Below are 15,357 nucleotides of genomic sequence, written 5' to 3'. Positions count from 1 at the left end.
GTCAAACCTCTTGCTGCTGCCCGTCTGGGAGCAGGTGGACGGAGCATGCAGAGAATGTCCGGGCTGCTGCAAACATTTCGTAGCCAAATGTAGGCTTGGATTTTCCCCTTCTGCTACATCCTGCCCTTGAACTCCAGGAAGTTGCTCTTGCATTGCCAAAGGTTGAGCTCTATTTTGAGCTTTTGCAAAATGCTTTTTTTCTCCCCCCTTTGCACACTTAATCAAAATGGCACTTGGCAGCTGTGTGAACAATATTGTGTCTCTGAAACCACCCCCTCATGCCTGGCTTTTTCCAGCATTTTCAAACAAACAGAGGCCTTTGACTTTGACACTTCAAACATCTCCATCCTCTTAGAAAAGAGTGACTTTCTTCTGGGCCCAACGTATTGGCTTTCAACAACCAGTTAAAAGGGCAGTATGATTAATTATCAGCTCCTTTCTTTTGAGCTCACATGACTTCTCACCTGGCATCTCAGTAAGTCTGACTTTCCCCAGTAAGATCAGGAAAGCCTGGGGATGGGTCACTTAGTTTGCACATGGGCAACCAGGTTCATTCATTTGTTGAAGGTCGGGAAACAGAACCTGGGGCATTGCGGGACCAGGCCCATCATACATTTTTAACCAGCTCTTTGTATGATGGGGTTGGTTTGGATTTGTTTCATCCTCTCTCCCTTAGCACGTCCAGCATAGCGAAGAGCTAATCTTAAATTTTAAAAGTGAACATTAAATAGCTGGGTCAAGCATGTAGCGTGAAGGGAGTAGTGGTTTTAGGTCCTCACTGGAGAGAGTAGGGTCCGTGTGATATTTATCACTCACTTAGCACCGTCCAGTGGGAAGCAGACCTGCACCCTCTGACAGTCTCCTCCCTCCTTCCTCAGCCCACTTCTCTCCCACTTCTCCAAGCTTCTCCATCACCTCTTGTTTTGCAGCCTGCCCCTCATGCATTATGTTGGCCCTTATCATGGCAGGTAAAGAAGACAATGGAGGCCACTCTGCAGACCATCCAGGACATTGTGACTGTCGAGGATTTTGATGTGTCCGATTGCTTCCAGTACAGCAACTCTATGGAATCTGTCAAGTCCACGGTCTCAGAAACCTTCATGAGCAAACCCAGCATTGCCAAGAGGAGAGCCAACCAGCAAGAGACAGAGCAGTTCTATTTCACGGTGAGGGGGTTCAGTGGCCTTTAAAGATCATCTTTAGGCACTGCAGCACACACAGGCCATTTGGATCCCAGTGTCCTTGTCAAGTGTCTGCAGGATATCTTATCCGGTGTCTTGCAGGATATCAAGTCTTTGAATATCTTGACTTGGATCTGGGCATGTTCAGAGACCACCCCTACACTTAAAGACACAAATATACACAAGTTGTATATCTAACAGGGACCCCCAAGAGAAAGGATGGCCCCAAGTACACTACCAAGAATATTTTCTTTTTGAAGACTTTTTTAACCAGCTAGTAAGCTTTTGTTTGAAAGTTTCCTTCTCATTCCTAGGGGTCGTGAAAGGGGGACTGCATCTCTTGGTTCTTGAGAACTATGTCGAAATATTTTGGCTAACACATATCTTGTTTTTAAAGTCTGTAATCTTTTCTAGTTGATATGATATGATATTACTTTATAATTTAAAGTGGGAAATTATTTTTCATAATTATGGCTGAAATTCAAAGGGACAGGTAACGTGCAGCATTGTTGGTTTGCAGAGAATTCTAAAACATTATATTTTGTTATTCATGCATCTCCCAGTCCTCTTTTAGACAGATGAACCCAATTTTTTTTAAGTAATATTAACAGTCCTTTGGAAGGTTGCTGGCTGGTCTTTGGTGCTACTTTTTAATAATTAAGTTATTTTGAGCTTGCCAAGTAGGATTTATTGCCTGAACTAAAATTTATTTCCTAATCTTCTGACGACTAAGAAAGAAGGAATTAAGTTTGCAGATGTGAGAGGAAATATAGCCAGTGGATATGCATACTGATTCTGAATGAGAGGAATTAACTTGTTTTTCAGTCAAGAAACACAGTCTGCATGTAGTAAATTGAATTTTTCCTCCAACTGGAAACATTTGTTTAATTCTTCTTTGAACACTGCCCTTTCTCCATTAAGAACACTAGTGATTTGCTATCTCCTTCAAAGAAGGAATCTGTTTTTTCACGTAATTAAGCTCAGAATTCTTCAAAAAAAATTTTTTTAAAGTCCTGGAGAAGACTGTTGAAAGGGAGTAATTTAACAGTATTATTCTTTTTTTTTTTTTTTTTTTTTTTTTTTTTGCCTTGCTTATGAGTGAGTCTAGGGGTCAACTGGGCAGCTCTGATGTTCAGGGCTGAGCATAACTGATCTCTACTGGGCTCGCTCAAGTGTCTGTGGTTAATTGGGGTTCATTCAGGGACTGAGTGGTCTAGAATGGCTTCACTCCCATGAACAGTATTATTCTTTTAAAATAACTTTTCTTTTCTTGTAATACAAAACAAAACATGCTTATTATATAGAATCTGGAAGTAAAAAGAAACTAAAAATCAGCCATAATCCCAAGAACCTAGAAATAATAGTGTTAGAATATATTCTCTTCCAGGCTTTTTTCTATGTGTGCACACAGATGTGAGCATATATTTATAATTTTATTATAAAAAATGGGATACTGCTGTACCTATTGTTTTATAATCTGCTTTCATTTAACAAATGATTAATATTTTCCTAAGTCATTTAATTATAACCTTCTTTAATACATTTATGAGTAAAATACTAAAATCTGTACAGAGAAAGAATGGAATGACATTTTGGCTCATTCATTCATTTTTATAAAATACATAGCACATTGCCTCTTTTGTAGAGAGTGCTCAAAATTGCTGAAAATTTATTATCTCCATCATCACTATTAATTTATTCATTGAATATTATTAAAGTGTTCATTGATCATTTATTAAGGATCTACTATGTACCAGACACTGTGCTCTATAAGCTGGGAATGCTAAGAATATAAAATGAAGAGGAGGGGCCTCCCTGGTGGCGCAGTGGTTGAGAGTCCGCCTGCCGATGCAGGGGATACGGGTTCGTGCCCTGGTCTGGGAGGATCCCATATGCCGCGGAGCGGCTGGGCCCGTGAGCCATGGCCGCTGGGCCTGCGCGTCCGGAGCCTGTGCTCCGCAACGGGAGAGGCCACAACAGTGAGAGGCCCACATACCGCAAAAAGAAAAAAAAAAAAATGAAGAGGAGAATGATGGAATTAGGCCTATGAAGGGAAAACTTTCTTTTTTACTGCATGTAAACAATTACAATACAATTACAATAGGTTGATTTGGGTAATTAAAAAAATAAATGTAAAAAATGTTAAGTGCATACATGCACATGTGCGTGAATGGCAATCAGGATAAATGGAGTTGGGGAAACATTACATACAAAGTAACTTCTGTGCTGATCAGTCAATGAGTGAATCAAGAGGAGAAAGGCATTCCTTGAGGCAAGAGCAGCATGTGCAAAAGCATGAAGGCATGAAAAACCTGGGACAGACATGAAGAAAACTTCCTGTCTATAGTGAGGGCTGTGTACCTCCCCAAGCTTCTTTATCTCAGGAGGTTGTTAAATTACTCGAGAGGCTTTTGAGATTGTCTGTCTGGTCTGTCTGGACTGCTTAGATATAACGCTACTTAAATGACCCAGTCTTGTTACATTGCAGAACAAGATTAAATAAGAATTTTGGACATAAAAATCTGTATGTAAGACTGTCAGAAATTACTTTTTGGCTTTAAGTGAAGCTATAACATTTGTATTCAAAATTGACCTTTAGTAAGAGCAGGAATGACCATATTCAAACTGGTGACCTCCCAAATCCCACCCATCCTTTCACCTCTGTCCGAATACACTGATGTCCTCTAACTCATTTCCTGTCTTTTGTGGCCATAATGCTACTTATCACAATAGTGTGCAAATTTCCTTGGCTAACAGGAAGGTTCTTTTGTCTGGGCTTGTCTAGTAACAGATTTACAAGAGAGTTCATCATTTTTGTGATTGGTGTTTGGAACGCATCAGATAGTTCATGATAAAAAGACTTTTGGGAGGTGGCAAAATGGACATTCAAGAAAAGGGGGCGTGCATGTTCCCCAGGACAGCTGCCTGTGCTTGCCGAACCCTACAAAGCCAAAACACCTGCAGATGTGCTTTTCTTAGTCTTTTGTCTCCACAAATGTTGCCCATGTGTTTCCCCGTGCCCTTCAAAGACATCAGAAAAGCGCGTCCTAGAAGTTGCCTTCTTTTGGAAGATTGGGCAGAGGTCCCTTGTCATGGCTTTCTCTCCTGGTAGTGTGCCTAGGGACCCAGAGGGCTGCTAGGAAAGCTTTCTGACCACTCTGGGCTGTCATCAGATTCATCTGCCCAGATGACATCTATTGGAAATTTGAAGCATGACCTACAAAGGTCAGTCGTTTGCAAGAGTTCCAGGAAAATAATCATGGAATTTTAAAGCTTGAAGTGTTTTAAAAAAATCATCCAACCAAATCTTCTCATTTGAAAGATATTTTTTTAAAAAACCAAACAAAAAATCCAAAAAGTATGGGTAGCTTGTTTAAAGTCCTCAGCAAGAGCTGAAACCAGAACTCTGATCTTCTGGTCTCCTAGTCTCAGGACACAGGCCTTCTCTACACCCTGCTGAGGAAGCTGAGGTGAGGGGAAGGCTCAGCTTTCTGCCCTTCTTTGCTCTAAGTGAGAAGACATTTTCTGACCTCCTTGGCTTTGTATCACTTGTCTTCTATAACAAACAATCCAGCACTGTCTACCTTTTTTCCCATTGCCTTTTTATTATAAGTGTTAAAAAAAGATGCAAAGATTTCAAAAGAGAATACAGAAAAATGTCAAGCCTGTACCCATCCCCAACTCCCACTTCCCCTCCCCTCTGACAGTGATTGAAACCAGTTTCTTCTGTGTCCTTCCAGAGGTATTCTGTGTGGAGACAACCACTGATGTACCCTTTAATATAATATTATTACATTAGAAATGTAAGGAAATAAAATAAATAGAAATACAAATAGAAGTATACCATCCATACTGTTCTTCACTTTGCTTCTTTCACTTAATTTATTTTGGGTATTATCTTCACGTTAGTCCAAAAGATCTGCCTCCTTTTGTAATGGCTGCACAGAACATCATTGTATGGATGGATGTTCCATCATTTATTTAACCAATTCCCTGCTCATAGGCAGTAATGCTCACTGTTTTTAGCCAAGTACTGTCAAACCCTTATAGGTATTTCCTTGTATGGAGGTTGGAGTCTGGGGTCCTTGAATGGGGGATGAAATGGGGGAAGGAGGGCTTATAGCTGATAAAATAATAAACAAAGCTAAACTGCCTGAATTTGGGAGGACAGATTCGGGTAAGGTAAGAGGTTGGAGAGGAGCCAGTTCTTTGGCCATTGAATGGACAGTGCTCTAAGACTGCTAGACTTGGTGAGGTCCAAGACCTTTTCTTATCTTGGTATTCTCCAAGAATAAACAGATACTTGATAAATGTGTGCTAAGCAGGTACAAATGCATGGATGTGCCTGCCCTGTCAATTAAAGTGGGGAGATATGCTCCTGTTGAAATGTTTGCTCTATTATGTATTCTGTCTGACAGCTGTTTCCTGCTTTAAAAATTGACAGGGAGGAGGGGAAATGTCAGCGTGCTTGGTTGGTGGGGAAGCAGCCACAGTAATGACATCTGTGTATCTCTGTGCACGGGGCTGGCAAGGCATAGCTCACTCCTCCCACCCACCCCACCTTCTGGCAGCAGTGGATACTTATGGCCTTGGGTTCACAGATTAAATTCAAGGCCTAGGCAAGGTCTGTGAGTTTTACACCACCATGGAAAGAATGTATTTAAAGAGAAGAGGTATTTTAAAATTAAATTTGAAAACCATTCTTGTGCCTCTCACTTTTTTTCTTCAGGCCAGAAACCTGCTTTGATTGAGCTTTCTTAAGTATTAGCACAAAGCAAAGAAGTTTAGAGAAGGACTGTTGTTTGGTTGAACAGGTGATTCCATATAAGGAACACTTCTGAGCACCTGCTAGTTGCCAGTCCTTGTGTTAACAGTCACAGTCATGCTTGTTATCTTATTTCATCTTTAACACCCTTGTGAAAAAAGAGATTATCCCCATTTTTCAGATGGGGAAACTACGATTCTGGGAGTTAAGTGACTTGCCCAAGGTTGGAAGAGTTAGTAAGTGGTAGGACTAGAATATACCAACTCAGACTTCTCCATTTTACTGCAACTAAAATGTCTGTCAGGGAGGGCAGGCTCAGAAAGAAAAATTATTACACTGATCCTTTTCAATAAATAAAACTCATCACTGACAGTTAATACCCAATTAGGAATTATTTAGAAAGAAATCAGTGAGATCATAAAAACTGAATTGAAGGTTTACAATGGCAAAAACCAAAACCACCCAATAGACTCCTGCCTCCCTTCCTACTTTTGGAAAAAATTCTCAGTTTTGATAATAATGCGTGTAAAACGGGGTAGGTGCATATGGGGGTGTGGCAGTCAGACTGTGTTTTAGGAATTTGATTTCATTTTGGTGATCTGGAATAGACCATGATCCATTCCTTTTTCCTCCACTGAGGAAAACTGCAGGTAATCACTTTACCTTTAGGTGTTTCAGGAGAGGAGCACGGTACAGGGAGTGGAATGAAAGAAAATTAATCACCTAATATTGGGACATGGTTTAAATAAGGAAAGTGACCCTTATTGCCCAAGGAAGGATTTTGAGATTACACATCAACAGTTCTTTTCCTAGCCCCCTGGCCTCCAGAAATCATTGAAAAGCCACCTATTCCTCCCTTGTCATCAGCTGTCTCAGCTCCCTTTGCTATGTGTCTGGACAGCAGCAGCTGAAGCCTTCTAACTAAGCTCCTCCCAGGAAAGCCCAGGTTACTTCTCCCAGTTTACCTCTCATAGAGATGAGCGTGGATTTATGGGCGGGATAGGGAAGTGATAAATGACATGCCTGCGAATAGGATGCTTTTACCTTCCCATACCCGGCTTACCTAGACGGAAAACTTCCAACCACTGTTTCCACTATTAGGCATGCAGGTCATACCTTGACACAGTTTTTGATCCTTCAGGATTTAGTGGAACCCGAAAAGTTAATTCATCATACCTCTTTATCAGATTGTTATTTATTTTAATGGTTCACTGAGTGACAGCCAGAGTTAACTAGTGAACTGTGAACATGAATGAAAAAGATGATTTCCGGAATCACAAGTATACACAAGTGAGAGGAAGGAATTTGCATCCATCTCCTTTCAGAATTTTGGCTGTTTTCTGAGCACTCGGGTCTTGTTTTAAGGGTTACAGTGTCTGGATGAATTTTCCCTCATTAGGACACCTTTAGAGTCTCCTTGGGATAACCTTCCAAAGAGGGGGCTCTCGCGGTTCAGGTGTTAGCAGTGGATGTTTCCTGAAGGTGTTTCACCTCTGGACCCTGAAGTACTGTTCCAAGCCTCACAATTAGGCATTGGTTGGGGATTAGGATGTCACCCAGGGAAGACTGACAGCAGGTGAGCTGGCAGCTGGAGCAGATGGGATGGGGAAGGTGACAACGGAGCCTATTTCCATGCAGATGTTCTCATGCAAAAGTACAAAGGAGCAGAGGGAACAGGTCGTGAGGAAAGCAGCAGAAATGATTTGTCATAGGGCTTGTTTTTTGTTTGTCTTCTATTTAATTCAGAGAGTAGGGGCATACTTGGGGGCGAGGTGTGTAACTGCTGAGGAAGGTTCTATCCAGAGGAGAGTGAGACTATTCATTTATTTACTCATTTTCACACATTTATTGAGTGTCTACTATCTTCTGGGCACAGTACTAAGCATCAGGGATGCAAAGAATAGTGAATGCCACAGTCTCTGACCATAGAGAGGTTACCATTTGGAGGGAAAGACGTAGGAGCAGCAAAGCCTCCATGACAGGGCTGGGTGAAAAGTGCTGTCAGAGATTTGCGAAGCTCCACACAGGAGCATCTGGGTGAACAAGGGAGGGCCAGGATGAGCATCCCAGAGAAAGCAGCATTTTTCTTTGTTTTTACAAGAGAGAGAAGGAGGGAGAGAGAGAAATACACACTGCTAGTTAAAACTTCACACTGTACAGAAAGGTACAGAATAAAAGTAACTCACATTTTTTTCACCCTTTCTTTCTGTCTTCACCCTAAGTAGTAATAGCCATAAAATCAAAGGCTTGATGTATAATCATACTGTTTGCTTAGTACCTTAAAAGACAGGACTTTATAGTTTTAGGTGTTATATCCACTTACCGCCCCCCCCCCCCCACCACTACCTCACGTATCACCAGTGTGATTCGCAGATCACACTCGGGGAAACACTGCCATTTTACCTCGTGAGTTTAGACGTGGGCAGATGACCCCTGACCCAGCAGATGAACCATTACAGCAGGAGACAACCAAGGCAAACTGAGATCCCTGTGAACAGCCAGCGGGTAGGGTAGGAAAGACACCATGTTAACAGTCCAAAGGCCTGGGATCCAGGTTTGACACTGCCACTTACTGGCTTGTGGCGATCAGCAATGCCCCCTTCCCTTTCTCATCCATAATCAGGAAATAATATGATGTCTCCCCTATGTGCTGTACAGAGTTATTGTGAGAGTCAAATACATGCTAAAGTACTCTAAAAATTCTTAAATTGCTACACGTATGTAAAGAATCAATACTGTGATGTTTTGTTTTGCTTCTCTCCTTCTGCTCTGTACCATAATGGATCAAGCACGTTATCATAACGATTAAAAGCACACAGTGTATTGTCAAACTGCATATGTGGATACTGGTTCCACCACTCACTAATCGTTTGACCTAGAGCCACTTATTGAATCTCTCCAGATCTCAGTGCCTTCATCCATAAAATGGGGATAATGATAATCATAGTTCATAGAGTTGTCTTGGAGATTTGATGAATTGTCCAGGGAAACAGTCTCTCGCTGGGCAGACAAGGGTTGAGAGAGGTCAAATCACAAAAGTACAGCACAGCAATCATATTTTGACTGTTAGAGCAGATGGGATCGCATTTCCATAAACCTCATCTTGTGTTTGGAACCGCCAGTATGTGTGTATACAAGTGGAGGGTGGCAGCCCCTGTCTCTGTGTGCTCAGAAATCCCAAGCTTTCCACAAAGACTCTGCACAATAGAGGAGGAAGCGATTGAGATGATGAAAATACGGCTCAGACAGAGATGCACTGAATGCTGTGCTTGGTGCTTGCAGCCCAGGGAGGGGCTGAGCCTTGACATTGCTCCCGGTGTGAAGGAATGCACCCTGGGAGGGGCCGGGCAGGGCTGGATGTCAGTGGAGGTGATGAGCCGCAGGTGTGTATCCTCACACCAAGGAGGCGGGGCTCAGTGAGTCCCTCCACCCCCTGCTCTTCTTCCAAGGAGCTGAAAGAGATGGATGAGGGGCTCGAGGAGATAGCTTCTTATGGTGGCTGACGTGGATCTCCCAGGAAGACATAGAGCAGGATACTAATCCACCAGGAAAATCAGCAGCCGCTTAAAAAAATAAAAAATGGACCGGGTGGAAATTGGGTCAGAAACCAAAAGCCCTCTTAGAAAGGGAATTGTACAGCTGAGCGTCTGTGATTTTTTTTTTTTTTCCCCTTCAGGACTGATTGTTCTTTGTCCTCCTCCTTTACAGAAAATGAAGGAATACCTGGAGGGCAGGAACCTCATCACCAAGCTACAAGCCAAGCACGACCTTCTCCAGAAGACCCTGGGAGAGAGTGAGTGTGGGCTCTGCTGGAGATTTGGCAGTGAGGGCAGGCCGAGCCCTGGGCCCAAGTGCTGAGCACACGCCTCCATCCTCAGCCAAGTAGACCCAGTCTGGTTATATGAAATGCATTGCTTCTCCTCGATTGTTTGATGTGGAAGCACACGCCCCAAATGACCGCTTGAGTAATGGGGAAGGGCCAATGCTTAATGAAGCACTAATGTGCATCATCTATTTGTTTAAATGGAGCGTGCCTGCTCTCGACCCAGCCCCCCTCCTGCACCTCCTCTGCCACTACTGGGGCCAAGGAGCTGGTGGGTTCTTTACTGTCCAGACACTTTGGGAAAACTCTCAGCTCCTCTTGTAGCGGGACCAAGGCTGAAGCAAGAAGGTGGGGAGCTGTGAGGTGAGCTACACAGCTGCTCTGAGGAGAAAAGAGGAGAGGATTCTCAAGGGCAGGGGTGATGGGCAGACTGCAGCTGTCTGTAGCTTCAAGGTAGGGCAGAGGTTTTCTTCTGCTTTGAAGGGTCCTGGTGCTAAGAGGCAGCCCTTTCCCTGCTTTGGCCAGGCTGAAGCTGTGGTGCTGAATCGACTATCTGGTCTCATAGGATGATTTTAACCAGACCCTGGAAAGTAGCAAGGCAGAAGACTGGACTGGCACTCTGGACTTTCTCTCCTCAGCTGTCAAACAGAAGGCAGAGGTTGAAAGAGAAGCTTCCCTGGGGTTTTTGGCACCTTGCCCAGGTCTCCTGCCCAGCTCTCAGCATCCTATGATTAATGGGATTCCCAAGTTGGGGACACCTCGGAAGGCCCTGCCCCTCCTCCCTGCCCCGCTGATCTCCTCACTTAAAGATGGGGAGGGGGAGGCTACTGGTGTGCTAACACCAGTGAAAGGCAAAACCTGCACCCACAGAGGTCTAACGTTCTCAAATAAATTCTTCAGACCAACTGCAGAATCTAGGGAAGTATACAGCACTCACTGGCTCAATGGCCCCAGAAATCAGAGCCTCCTACCCGCCCTTCTTACCCTGTTCTCCTGCCCTGAACGATTCCCCCAGATGATTAATTCTTTTATCTCTAATGTCTTTGATCTTGTGATTTTTAAGGCATTTTCTTTTATGTGAAGAAAGCCTGTTAAGTAACTTCTGTTGTCTTCCCTCCCCAACACCCAGGGGACTCAGGCTGAACAGGTCTAGGCATCGAGATCCAAACTTTGCTTATAGAAAATCTTTACTCTTGAGTTATCAGATTGCTCCGTGGTGAATCGGAGGAAGAAAAGCCCAGAACTATTTGAAGCAAGTTATAACTGTAATTTCTTTTTGCCAGGATAATCTAAGCATGACCCATAAGTGAGATGGGGAACAGGGCAGGGGAGAGAGAGAGAGAGGGAGAGAGAGAGTGTGTGTGTGGGGGGGGGGGGGTTGCAACACACATACATGCACCAAGTGTGCTACTATGAAGGGGTGAAGGTTGGTGACCGTTCATCAGTGCTGCAAATTGCCTTCATCTAAAGATGACAAGTTCTAGCAATAATGAAAAATACAGATCTTCCCGTGTGCAAGTCATCATGTCCCTGCCTTCTGTATGTATTTGTCACTAACGCAAGAGCCCCTTGTTTCTTGCCACAGAGGGATAATTGATGTGTATGAATATTCCAGAATGGAAATGGGACAGATGTTAGAAATAATGGCTCTGAATAATATTTTTGCAGACGAAAGCTGAGCCTTTGGTAAGAGAGGCTGTTGGGGTGGGGGAGGTGTTGTTCAAGATGAGCTGAACTGTAATCAACAATCAGCAACCTTTAAAGGCAAGAAAAAGCCCTGCCCTCCCCCCCTCCCCCCCACCTCGGCCCTTGGAGTCGCCTTTCCAGGAAACTGGGTGAGGAGCTTGGGAGCCAATCTCTCCTTCCCCGTCTCAGAGCCTGCTTACCCTTTCACTGGTTTATCTAATACGGTCTAATACAGACCAAGCTGGGTTAACTGTGGACCCAAAAAAAGCAACACAGATTACATAATGGCCCGAGTGCACATGCATGCGTATTTTTAAAAAATATAAGAATACTTCAGATGAGCGTTAAGATTTTCAATTCCATTTTTTAAGACTGTGTATGACCCATTCAGCTTAGTATTAGGGCCCACTGTTGGGTTGAGAACCACAGTCTAAAAGCAGTAGCAGCATTTTAAATATTTTTCTCTTGTCATTTCAGCCCAGCGTAATGGGAGTGAGAATTTAGTATGAATCTAAAACGAGAATTTCAACGTATGCTCCCTCCTCTCCCCAAATAACTATTCCTTCCTTCCACCCTCAACTGTGTGTGTGTGTGTGTGTGTGTGTGTGTGTATGTTCACAGCCTGAAGGGCAAGCAAGTTCATCCCTCCCTCCCCACCACACACACACCCAGCATACATAGAAGAGAAGCTGAATTTCATCTCTAATAATTTGTTCTCTAAGATATGCTCTGCCTTGCTATTTTTCCCCCACATCCACCCGTTTTCCCACTGGGAAGCAGAGTTGGCAATCCTAAGGTTTCAGGATACCAGCAGCCCTGGGCTGGGAACAACCATCAGAAACGAGGCCCAGAAAGAGGCCCTGGGTGCTGTCTTCTTGTTTGCCCGGAAGGCTAGTCACACGCGATGCCAGTGACTCCCTGGGGAGCCGGGCAGACACAGTCATTCCTGGGAGCAAGTCTCCCCCTTTCACCCCGTCTGCTTCAACATGTGCTTTCTGCCTTTGTCTTTCCAACAGGTCAGCGGACAGATTGCAGTCTGGCCAGGTAGGTGCGGCCTGAGACAGCCCTGGGAAGGGATGAAGAGAGGCTGGAGGGGTAGAGCCATCCCAGCCTGGGAAAGAGCCAAGGAGTTGAGTTGTAGAGGTGTTGGACGACTTTGCAAAGGAGTGGCCTAGGGCAGGGGTGGCTTCCATCCCTTTACCTTGCTGACCCCATCTGGCCTCAAATGGAAATGGGATTTGCTGAGCAGAATGAAGTGAAGAGAGTTACCGTTTGCCGAAATAGTCCCAGAGACCCCCCAAAACCACTGCATTGCACGGAAAAGAAATGTTCGACACTGGAGGATCCTGGTAACCTAACCTTAGCTTTTAGACTTCAACATGTGGGTTTTGGGAAGTCTCTGACCTAGGGAACGAGGATCAGAAGATAGCATTTGACCTGAATTTTTTTTATACATGGAAAAGATGACAGCCTCTAATTAGCGAGTGTCGCTGCATAATGAAATATTACATTGCATTGCTTGCCAACAGCACTGGTAGACATCCTCACCTGATGTACGAGTATGCAGCCCTCCAAATCTTTCCCCACCTTCCCTGCCCTCCCCCACCCCAGCCAAATATTTTCCCTCTCAGTCATGGAGCTGCTATGAGAAAACTCGTGAGTTGGCGGAGAGCAAGGCATTCATTCAGCCGATGGTTCTCAGATGCCTAAAAATGTGCTGATTTAACTGGGGAAAGAGCTTTAATGGGCCGGACTCTTTAGGGACCCTGCATTAGCCCATTATATAAACCACTTATATCTGGCGACACACACAATAGTCATGAGGCCATTTACAATTATAGGCTTATTACTTAAAAATAGCTTCATTTGGTTTTCATCGTTTAGTCATTGTGGATCACAATAAAGATCCCATTAATATACTAGTCTTGTTGACTGGAGGGAACCAGGATAATGGAATTCTGTAGATATATCTTCCTGGTGCTAAAGTCTTAGTGTAAGTTCACCTAAAGTGCCATAACTGCAGAAGGCTCTGTGGGAGTGAAAAGAACTGAGCTGAATTTCCTTGTGCTGTGTTATTCACTGTGTGACCTGGGGCTGCTCTTTTCCCCTCTCTGAACTCCAGTTTCCTCATCCATAAGACGAGATAGAGAGGGACTTCCCTGGCAGTCCAGTAGTTAAGACTCCATGCTTCCACTGCAGGGGGCATGGGTTCAGTCCCTGTGAGGGGAACTAAGATCCCACAAGCTGTGCAACGTGGCCAAAAAAAAAGACAAGACAGAACAATCACCTAGATCCAAGGAGCGCTAGGATTCCAAAGAGGTCCTTAAGGACAGCCTAGTGGAAGTGGCAGACGGTGCCCAGCAGCGGGGCTCTGGTCCCTACCTCCTACCCTCACTCAAAGAGGCATCACTGCTCTCCTTGCTTGGGGTATTGTTGTCTGAGTCTGATTCCCTTGGAGAAAAGGCTTCCAAGGCTAAACACAGCTTGAAAAGCATTGACCTATGGAATCTCCAAGGTTCCTTCCAGTCTGGACACTCTACTGTCTAAATTACGGGAAAATCACCCCTTACCTTTTCCCTAAGCATTTATTTCCAAGAGAAAGAAAACCATGGCTTCCTTTGGTGTTTACTAGTGTCTCCTTGCAAATGGAGAAATCTTCCTGTTGTCTGACCTATATATATTTTACTGCAAATCGAACCAATTCCCTCCTATTCTACTTTTGAATGGTGGCAGACATTAAAACCAGAGACCTTTAAGCTTTTGTGAAAAGCGCTTTATTGGGCTTCAGTTGGAAGGTAACTTATCAAGTCTCTTAGCCGCTTCTGGGACTGAGCTGATGAATGTGACTTGTTTCATTAACCACCTCACAGATTGTTTTTAATCTCATTTTCTCTTTTCCCTCCCTGTTGCTGGATTCAACCACAGGCGTAGCTCAACTGTGAGGAAACAGGTAAGGGCCCAGCAAGAGGCAGGCTTGTCTGGCGTGAAATGGTTAGAGCCCAGATATTTCTGGAACTCCAGTGTGGATGGGACACTTTTCTGCCTTCATGCTTACATTTGGAATGTACCATTTAGTCATAGTATGTTTAATATTACGGCAACTTCATCGAGTTAGCGAGGGGGGCAGGGACTCGTTCCTCTCCTCTCTAGTCGTTTATGCTCTTACATACTAGAGGTCTGGTTTGACTGTGGCAGACTGTGCCAGAACTATCTTTGGTGCTAGTTTTCTAGGAGACCGTGAAAGAGGCCTCACACTTCGTACATGGGTACCAATATGACAGTAACTCACAGCATCTAATCACCTAGACCAAGTTTGCAGGTTTTTGTTGGTTTGTTTCTGGTGGCATGGTCATCTTAGATGTATTTCTAAGACATACTAAAAATGTAAAGATAAGTCTGGTCTAGGAATGATAAGCAAGAGACGTTGAGCTCTGCAATTATGTGCATTATCCTTAGAGTTGTATTAAAATCTGACACTGAGCTGTAAGCAGCTAGCTCTCATGACCCACCTTAGGAGGAATCTTAGCTCGGCATGGGCAGTCCACATCAGTGGATAATCTAAACAGCACTTGTGCTTGTTTAAAAAAAATTAATTGAAGTGGGTTTTTTTCTTTTTTTTTTTTTTTTGCAGTTGCAAATTGGACTTCCTAATTATACTTTATGGCAAATACTAAAATGGTTTTGTATCCCCTAAGCTCGTACCAGCTATGCAGCAGGCAGTTAGCAGAGAGGGGGTGGAGAGAGCTCAGAAATGTCTTTGTGTCTACTCAGGGGAAAGCTGATCCAGGCTTTAAAAAATCATTTTGAGTAATTCACAGTGGCTGTAGCCACAGGGAGTTAATGGAATGTAGAGGGCACATGGTTTCTGCGATGGTGGTAGCCCCTGCAGGGTCTTCAGCAGA

At 44.0% G+C, this 15,357-nt stretch overlaps 1 protein-coding gene across 10 annotated transcripts in view; it reads left to right on the top strand.

Annotated features, from left to right (window-relative positions):
* SRGAP2 (SLIT-ROBO Rho GTPase activating protein 2) overlaps positions 1-15,357 on the top strand; it is a 243,118-nt gene that overhangs the window by 185,927 nt on the left and 41,834 nt on the right. For all 10 annotated transcript variants that reach the window (XM_060091025.1, XM_060091022.1, XM_060091024.1 and 7 more), the window contains exons 10-13: positions 969-1,166; positions 9,655-9,739; positions 12,472-12,499; positions 14,381-14,405. In XM_060091025.1, coding sequence (XP_059947008.1) covers positions 969-1,166; positions 9,655-9,739; positions 12,472-12,499; positions 14,381-14,405 — 336 coding nt within the window. The remainder of the gene's footprint in view (positions 1-968; positions 1,167-9,654; positions 9,740-12,471; positions 12,500-14,380; positions 14,406-15,357) is intronic.

Source organism: Mesoplodon densirostris, chromosome 2 (genome assembly GCF_025265405.1).
Source record: "Mesoplodon densirostris isolate mMesDen1 chromosome 2, mMesDen1 primary haplotype, whole genome shotgun sequence".
Lineage (NCBI taxonomy): Eukaryota > Metazoa > Chordata > Mammalia > Artiodactyla > Ziphiidae > Mesoplodon > Mesoplodon densirostris.
Note: the sequence above shows the minus strand (reverse complement) of the source record. Positions and strands in the feature narration are given on the sequence as shown.